General features: G+C 38.4%; 1 protein-coding gene across 1 annotated transcript; it reads right to left on the minus strand.

The window, feature by feature from the left end:
- Positions 1 to 6,781: 6,781 nt before the first annotated feature.
- CLDN8 (claudin 8) lies at positions 6,782 to 9,444 on the minus strand. The gene has a single exon (XM_003895557.4). The coding sequence runs from the start codon at positions 8,715 to 8,717 to the stop codon at positions 8,040 to 8,042; it is 678 nt and encodes a 225-aa protein (XP_003895606.1). The 5' UTR covers positions 8,718 to 9,444; the 3' UTR covers positions 6,782 to 8,039.
- Positions 9,445 to 9,757: the final 313 nt, after the last annotated feature.

Raw genomic sequence — 9,757 nt, forward strand, 5'->3', positions numbered from 1 at the left:
TTTTCTTCCTTTAATAAAAGTGAAAGAGCATTGTATTAAGATTCGGTGCCGGGCTGCAGTTGAACTATGAGGGTAGGCTTCCTTTTCCTCAGAGGGTTTCTCAGCTTTAAAGCTGGAGAGCAGTTTGACTTCTAAAGTATTTTCTTAACTTTAATATCTAATAAAATACAGTTTCTTTTTCAAAGAGGATCTCTGTGTAGCCATGAAAAAATATCTACTTTCAAATCAAAAATTTAAAAAAGCAACATAAAAAAGTAGCCCAATTCAGAAAAGAAAAATAGGGGAAAAGATTCATACGTGATGCTCACACAAATATATTTCTACCAGGTTGCAGATAAAAACAAAGGAAATTGGGAGGCCCAGGCGGGCGGATCACGAGGTCAGGAGATTGAGACCATCTTGGCGGTGACGGTGAAACCCCGTCTCTACTAAATTAGCCGGGCGTGGTGGCGGGCGCCTGTGGTTCCAGCTACTTGGGAGGCTGAGGCAGGAGAATGGCGTGAACCCGGGAGGAGGAGCTTGCAGTAAGCTGAGATCCGGCCACTGCACTCCAGCCTGGGCGACAGAGCAAGACTCCGTCTCAAAAAAAAAAAAAAAAGGAAAAAGATCTTCAATCAGTCTCAGGAGGGTTTCAGCAATTTAAGTGCAAAATAGAGGGATCAGTAAAGAGAGACGCAACCCTAGGCAACCAAGTTAATAACCATAGAGGCTGATGGGGGAAGAGGGGGATGGGTATCAGAAAAACCAAGCAAGAAGGAAAAAGCTGAGTACGGAGACGGATTGGGGTTGTTGTTCAATGCCTGCATTAATAAAATTTATTCTATCTTTTAAAAACAGTTAGACAAGAAATGCCAATTGTTATTTTATTTTAGCCTTCACTGGTAAGAAAGGTTGTATAAATTCTTCCCTGAATCAGGAAAATGCTCAACTCAGACATTTTTTATTTTCCTAAAAGGTTCTTTTCGTTTTCAACATTTTCATATGCACTTTATTGGCATTTGAAAAAGAATCATTCAGGGGCGCAGTGGCTCATACTGGTAACTCAGCAGATTGGGAGGCTGAGGCAGGAGGATTGCTTGAACCCAGGAGTTCAAGATCAGCCTGGGCAGTATAGGGAGATCTCATCTCTAAAAAAATTTTTTTAAATAGCTGGCATGGTGACTCCAGCCTGGAGTCCCAGACACTCTGGAGGCTGAGGTGGAAGGATCGCTTGAGCCTGAGAGGTTGGGGATGCAGTGAGCTATGATTGCACCAATTGCCCTCCAACCTAGGGAAAAGAAAGAAAAAAGAAGGAGGGCAGGCAGGCAAACAGGGAGGGAGGGAAAGAAAGAAAGAAAGAAAGAGAGAAAGAAAGAAAGAAAGAAAGAAAGAAAGAAAGAAAGAAAGAAAGAAAGAAAGAAAGAGAGAGAGAGAGAGAGAGAAAGAAAGGAAGGAAGGAAGGAAGGAAGGAAGGAAGGAAGGGAGGGAGGGAGAGAGAGAGGAAGGAAGGAAGGAGGGAGGGAGGGAGAGAGGAAGAGAGAGAGGAAGAAAAGGAAGGAAGGAGAGAAAGAAAAGGAAGGAAGGAAAGAAGGAAAGAAAGAAAGAGAAAGAAAGAAGGGAGGGAGGGAGGAAGAGAGAGAGGAAGGAAAGAAGAAAGAAAGGAGAGAAAGAGAGAAGGAAAAAAAGAAAGAGAAAGAAAGAAAAGGGAAAAGAAAGAAAGAAAGGAGAAAAGAAAGAAACAAAGAAAGAAAAAGGAAGGAAGGAGAGAAAGAGAGAAAGAAGGAAAGAGAGAGAAAAGAGAAAAGAAAGAAAGAAAGAAAAAAAAGGAAGGAAGAAAGGAAGAAAGAAAAGAAAGAAAGCAGGCAGTTAGGGAAGGGGCAGGGAGTGGGTTTAGCAATGTGCAATGAGCATCTAATACATTATAATTTCTTCTTCAAAGAGGATCTCCTATAGCTATGAAGAGATATCTACCCACAGTTGTATATAGGTAGGTGGGGGATATACAATAGATGGTGATTTGAAGGACTGGAAGGGAGCCCAGAGAGCAGTAGTGTAGAGTAAATCTCCTTCCCAGAGGGAGCGTGGGGTGGTTGACACACTTCTGTCTCACAGCGGGACTGGGCTAACACAGCATGGTGTGGCACAGGGGAAGATGAGTGGGTGCAGCCAGGAGGAAAGAGGTCAAGCAGAGTCTGGGGTTCAACCACCCCTGACAATAAAGGATGACGAGGGCATTGCCGGTGATCAAATGCCTGAAGGACAGAATTTCTGAATGGCAAAGAGAGAACGTGGAGTCTGACCAGACCAGAATATGGGCACCACGGGGCCCATGGCAGAAGACCAGAAGAAGAAAGAAGGCTAGGCCATTTGATGTTTTGTGGTTTTGTTTATCTGGTTTGTTTTCCCATACTTAAGATGTTGAACTCGTCTCTACGGTGGGGAAAGAATAGATCTGAATTTGAGGATCAACTTTGCCATATTTGAAGTAGTTTCCTTCACTTTTTTGCTTGTTGGGCCCTATTTGGTGTTCCCTTACATGGTTTCAGGATCTTTTCCCCTATGGAAGTCAAGTTGCTACCATCAGCAATAACCAATCCTGGAGTGGGAGGAACTCTTGCTGTCCATGGTGATCTAGTGACCTGAAAGTTGCTGTCTGACTACTGGGAACCTGGTAAGCAGCCTCCACACTCCCAGCTCTCCAGTGTCTTCACTGTCTGGTCTTACAGTCTCCAAAGCCCCAGGCTAAGTAGGAACCCAGCCTATGAATAAGTCTTCCAAGGGTTTTCCGGCCCCAAGGTCATCCCCCTAAGACAGGTGAACAAAGGCTTCCCTCCCTCCAGGACTACTTGTTAAGCAAGGAGGGCCTGAGTTTCTCTCCCACCCCCTCACTCCTAGCAGAGATTCAGGCCTGGCCTTGAGCCTCTACACCGGGAATCCCTTCCTTCTTCTTAGACTCACCATTGAACACGATGGTCCTCTTTCTTCCAGGAAGGTGGCAGCGCCTGAAACTTCTCAGAACGCTTCCAGCCTCTGACTGCTGGGCCTCAGCAGCAGTTTGGCTTTGTTTCAGCAGTTGCATCACAGTTGAGAGGAGGGGGTTGCAGGGATACTGACAGAGATGTCTTTCTCAGGACAAGGAAGGAGGCCTGGTGAATGGAAATAGAAGGTCTACAGTTGGAGTCCAAAAAATAGAATGTTATCCCACAGGAGAAGGTAATAGATGTCAGGCACTAAAAGCAGTCAATCATCTAGAGGTTAAGAGGCGAAGGAGAAGGAAGTTAAAATGCAGCAAAGATGGATGAGGAGGTCACTTTAGTGTTCAGGGAGAAAAAAATGCTGTGACCAGTGAGTCACAGGGAAGACCTGAGACATATATTATATACATATTCATCACAGAGAATATATATATACATATATATTCTCTCTAATTCTAATTCAAGGTAATTAACATCAATGAGATAATACAAAATACATGTGTGTGTATTTATATATGTATGTTACTTCATAGAGACTCTGTGTTCTCATAATTTAATATCTATTTCACAGAATTGTTAAAGGATCAATGAGGTAAAGAAAGAAAAACACCAAAGACATGGGTAGGCATGCAGTATGGCTACATTCCTCACTCTTGTCTCTTCTTGTTAGTTGTAAATTCCTTGAAAGCAAAACCTGTCTCCTCCATCCCTGGATTCCCTAGCACTTACAGTACTGTAGCTTAATAACTGTTTCCCAATGCATGGGACCGTCATTTTGGATGCAGCATTAGCAGAAGGGGGGTCATAGTGAGAGTAACAAGTTGTACAGTATGAAAAAGAAGAAAATATTATTACGCTGTTTGGTTTGAAAAAGTAGCTAGAATAGGCATGATTGATATTTAATCCATTATTTGCCCCGTATTGTGCTAAGGACTTTATGTATATCAACTCAGTGAATCTTGACAGCAACCCTAGGACTCAGGCACAGTTTTGACTCCGACTTTACAGATGAGGACCACAAGACATTAGGAGGTTAAGTAATTTGCCTAAGACCACACAGTAATAACACAGCTGCCTGCCTTTATTCCTGGGCTCCAAATCACTACAACATACTGTTTCTGGAAGAAATGGTAATATGTTTATCCAAGACATAAATGTTCTGGCAAGGTTAAAACATTTTAGAAAAGGTAATGGGTACTTAACTAATGTTCCTATGTGAGAGGAAATAATTATCAAAAGCTAATAGCTTAAGTAATCATCACTTTTTTTATTTTTTAAATGGAGTCTTCTACATACTAACGCATACTGCTATTTTTGAGCAATCAATGAGATAAGTATTTAGAAGTCCTCTAGAACACAACATTTCCAAAACATCTGAAAATTTTGTTTGCTATAAATAGCATTAGTAATTAAAGGTTGGACCAATGGATTAGAAAAATAAATTGAAAATATTTTAAATGCATATCCTAAAACAGTTATCTAAATCTTACTAGGAAAAAAAGATAAAAGCATATTAATGTTTTTGCTTTCTGTATTAATGGTAAAATTATGAAACTACCTCTATCTTTTTCTAAATTCAGTGAAAGATTCATTTCCCAGGGCTATATAATTAATTATAAAATAACCTGTTGGTAAGATTCGCAATCGCAATGAATATCTGATGTGGAAAATTATTATTTTAATATTTTATTCTCTATTTTTGCTTGTTTTATTGATGTGCATATTTTACATACAACTCCAAGGAATTTTTAAGGAGGAATATTATACAAAGAGAAGTGATCCACTATTTCTTCATTCTAGCATTGGGCTAGTTACTCTATATACTTCTTTCCTACAATAATCTTACCTTCATTATATGAATGAGAAGAGATTGAGGCTGAGGGGCTAATGAACTTTTCTAAATTCACTGCTTGGGGGTGTGTATGGGATGGTTCTCTCATTTGACTCTTTCAAAATTTGGTCCTCTTTTTACTATATATATTGCCTTTCATTGGTGCAACACATTTAATGTTCCAAATTCACTAACACAATGAATACTGCACCCTATTATAATTCTATTGGACCTTATGGCCTCTATCCGACAATTGGAAAATAATAATTACATTGGGATACATTGGATTCTAAAATTTGCCTCAAGTCACAAAACCAGCTAGCTACAATGTAAATACTTAACATCACCTCCTCTGCCTCCCTGTCCTTTCCATCGTGTTTTTTTTTTTTTCATAACAAATACATTATAAAACTTTCTATTGCATGTAATTTACCAACAATTGAATCATTTCATAGTTGTCAGTATATCTCTTTCAGAATATTAAAGAGGCCTGTGGCATGTTAATTACTGTAAGTTGAGGACATTAACTTTTTAATTGTTATTATACTGGTTATACACTGATGTTAAACTGTCTGATAAAATTTGCCTTGAAAATTATAAGATAATTTTTCCTTCCCGTCAGTTAGCATATGCAAAGGCCTTTGGGCTTTCCTTAAAGGCAATGGGATGTCCTTACAGAGCTTATGGGAAGGCCACGATGGGACTTGTCTTGCACTTTAGAAACAACTAAGATAAAAGTATGGATGACAGCTGTTGGGAAAAGACTCTGCAGACAATGACACAAGTCTAGAAGTCTTTTCCAATTATGTAGATAAGAGATGAACTGATAGTAAAGGTGGAAAGTTGTGGAAAGATTTCAGAGATACTCAAAGTGATGCCATAATAAAAACTAGAAGTGTTACTCTCTTTCAGAGAAAAGAGCAGAGAAATAATAAATTGAGTTTGGGACATTTAAAGGGCTTTCTAGGTAAAAGAAAAAATAGTTGATTAGAGACTGGTATTTAGAAGATGGGGCCTATGGATTTCTTCTCCAAGGTGCTCAGTTATTTTTGCTGTATTTTTCCTTTTACGAATGTTTTGACCTGAAAAAGCAAGATTGCCTAGGATGAATGAGCTCTTGGGTATAAGAGAATCACCAATATGGAAAAAAAGAAAATGACTGGGCGTGGTGGCACATGCCTGTAATCCCCGCTACATAGGAGGCTGAGGGAGGAGAATCGTTTGAATCCGGGAGGCAGAGGTTGCAGTGAGCTGAGATCACACCACTGCACTCTAGCCTGGGTGACTGAGTGAGACTCTGTTTCAATTAAAAAAAAGTTTTTAAAAGACAACTATAAGTTTTCCCAGCTCATAGTAGTTAAGTGTGTCATTTTAACATATAAAAATTGGTTTCTAAACTAGACATTGCTGAAAAAAATTTCAGTTTCCTTCAGAGAAACAGTATTGAGCTATGAGGCCAGGCAGCCCTTTTTTTAAATCTCCTGATTCTACTGGGTAATCAATGAATTGTTCCGAGATAGCCTCATATCCGAGATAGACTGATAACAATATTATCAGTCTCATAAAAGATTTAATAATATAATTCATATAAGCAGTAGAGGTCCTAGCATGTAATACATGCCCCCAGAACATTAGCAACTGTTATTTATTATTTCTCAGAAGTAGAAATATATATTTAGCTACAGTAAATTTTTCAAATGTGGCTGTTATATACATAATATTTATAAGATATAGATTTGTTTGAATTTATAGTACTATCTTAAATTATAAATATGTTATCTGCATTGAATATTGGTATAGGAATCCAATGATTATAAGGTATATTGTTGTTAAATAACATAGAGTAATTTATATTTTCAAAAATTAATGCTCTGTTTAATCTTTACAAGGTAACCTTGACATTCTTTCTCAATTTGGAGAATAAAAAATATCAGGTTTTTCAAAACTCTTCTACAAGTTAATAAAACAGAAATAAAAGGAGACTAGTGAAAGAATGTCAAATAATTAGAAAAAAGTACAATTTATTAATATAAAAGTATAAAGCAAATAGAATACATTCATTTAAGCTAGACAGACGTTGACACAAACTTTCAAATTGGATTGTCAGTTTCATCAAATTTGGAATAAACAGGAAAATACAGTATTTACAGATTTTAGTAAAACTAAACAGAAACGGTACAAGAAGGAAATTTATTTTTCACAGAACAAAAATGTCAATTTTGACTTAGGTACCCGCATAGGAGCAGGTGAAGTTCTCAAAGGACAACTTTATTTTTTGTTGTTGTTGTTTTTTTGGTAAGTAAATGAAAACCAAGACATATTTTTCTGCTCTTTTATTTATATTGATAAAGCCTCAAAGTCTGTACTCAAATACTTATTAAAATATACCCATACATAAATGATTTCTTGTCAAAATGCATCATTCTTCTTCAAATACAAAAACATAATAAGAAAAAACATTTTCACTTTTCTAAAACCATCACTTTTTCTTAGATCACACTTTTATCTTTCCTCTGAGTGTAGCCCTGGAAAAGCAGTTTGAATGCAAAGCCTCTTGACAAAATATCTGCTTTTTAAAAATGTTAATTTAATATACAAGGAAAAAAAAGCCTCTGGGAGAAGAGGATAAAGAAGTTAGGATTTCCAACTCCTAGGCTAAAAAACAGCATTATCAGAAAGCCATTCAATTTCCTTTACAATGCTGATTAAAGCCTTCATTTTAACCTTCATTATAAATGGAGGACATTAATCCCTAAGCTGTTTTTAAACAATTAATAGTAACCTTCTTCAATCCTATCCATGATTTCCCTGAAAAGCAATAGTTGAGTTCTATTTATTCAGTGTAATGGATCGGCATTTCATTTCAAATAAAACCATATAAGCATGTCTCTGTGTGAGATATAAATGTTACACTCATCTATGTACATAATGCTATGTCATGGAGAAATTACAGTGGTAAAATAATGCAGTCTTTAGCAATGTCATTTTGAAGTAAATGATAAAAATAGTGGACGCTTGAATCATCTTAGAAAACAAATTACTGTACTTTCTAGCACAATAAAAGCATTGGGTTTAATATCTCATTCTGCTGAAATAGCTTATAGAATCATAAATAGCTGATGCACAGTTCCTGTAATTAAGATTAAGCAGTTAAGAACAGTAAATCAAAGTTTCTTTGGGGTCCATTTTGAGAAAATAATAGAGATTTTAATCATTTGCATGGCTTTATAGTAAAGTTATAAAAACATACACAACTACACATACTGAGATCTGGAGTAGACGCTCGGTGACTTCTTTTCCATGTGATAACTTCTTTGGGTTGTGCGATGGGAGGGTATCGAGTATCTGTAGCTACTGCTCTTTTCGTTGCAACAAAAAATACAACAGAACAGGGCTCCTCCAACAATGAGCACGAGTGCAGTGGTCCATCCTAAGTAGAGGGCTTCTCCAAGCTCACGTTTTTGGGCAACATTCACTATCGGGTTATAGAAATCTCTGATGATGGCATTGGCAACCCAGCTCACAGGGATGAGCACCACCATGCCCGTGATGATGAAGATGATTCCAGCTGTCAGCAGAATGTGAGCCTTCACCTTCTCATTGTCCCCCGTGCACCTGGTGCATTTCATGCCAAGGATGGCCATCATGAAAGCCAAGAAGGACATTACAGAAGCAGCACACATCAGTCCTCTGGCTGCCTGTAGGTCCGGAGAAAGAGCCAACAGGGAATCATAGATTTTGCACTGCATCCTGATGTTAGCCTGCCTCACGCAATTCATCCACAGTCCTTCCCAGAAGTTTTCAAACACCACGATGTTGTTTTCAATGAAGGCCGACACTCTCCACTGAGGCATGATGGTGACAGCCACTGTGCCCACCATTCCAACACCACCAAGAAACAGCCCAGCAATTTCTAAGGCATGGATTGCCATTATCCCCTGGGATGGGTTTTAGTCAGCTGGACTCCCGAGCTGCTAGTTCTGCTTTGAAGCAAGGTTCTCTGTGCCACAGAAGAGAACAGTTTTTCCTGGAGTAATGAACTCAGAACCCAGTGGCTTTTCAAATAAGAGCTGCTTTGCTACTTCTGGCCAGATAGTATCCAGTGCTGGCTGGCTGAGATGGCCCTGCTATTGGCTGCAACAGGTAAACTTACAAATCAGGTGTGGCAACTTTCTCAGCCAATAAAAGGTGGATGGTAACCCAGGTGTGTCTAAACCAACACTTGGGTACTTGTAACGGCTAGACCTGCACATAAACATTCTTTATACTTCTCGGTCTTCCGAGAAGACAGCAGTATGTTTACCTGTAGGCATAGTTATAAATGGTTGCATAAGCATCAAGAAATGAGCCAATCCCTTGTAATGTGAAAGGTGCACCTTGTACAGGCAATTCTGAAACTCTTAGTAAAAGCTGCTGGGACCAAGGGATAAAATAAAATATCTGCCGAAGAATTTTGCAATGCTGTTGAAATGCCAAAGTGAAACGAGAGTAGGGGATTGAAAGATTGCTTTTACCTGAGAAACCACATTCTTTGGGACACATGTGATCCAAGTGATTGATTTAATTTTTCTACAACTTCAAAGCAAGCTCTACTTTGGTGAAATCAGGGAACAGATCATGCCAGAGGACAAAACAAACTAAAGTAATTAAATACACAAGGCTGTCCTTCTCCTTGGCACTTAAAACATATCGGGGTTCTTTAAGCCAGAAAAATTACTCATTGGCACTTTTCTGATAATCTTCATTTATTAAAAAAAAAATTGCCAAAATAAAAGTCACCAGATAATTATCTTATGTAGCCAGGACTATAGCATTTAAAAAAGCTTATGAGCTTATTTTGTGGTGCTATTCTTGCTGCTTTGTCTTCCTGGGCTGAAGAAACGAGAATTCTGAAGATGTCTCAAGACCCTTGGGTCTATGCAAATGGCCAATATTTCAAAATAAAATATTTACAGGACAAGGGAACTATATT

This window comes from Papio anubis, chromosome 4 (assembly GCF_008728515.1).
Source record: "Papio anubis isolate 15944 chromosome 4, Panubis1.0, whole genome shotgun sequence".
In the NCBI taxonomy this organism is placed as follows: domain Eukaryota; kingdom Metazoa; phylum Chordata; class Mammalia; order Primates; family Cercopithecidae; genus Papio; species Papio anubis.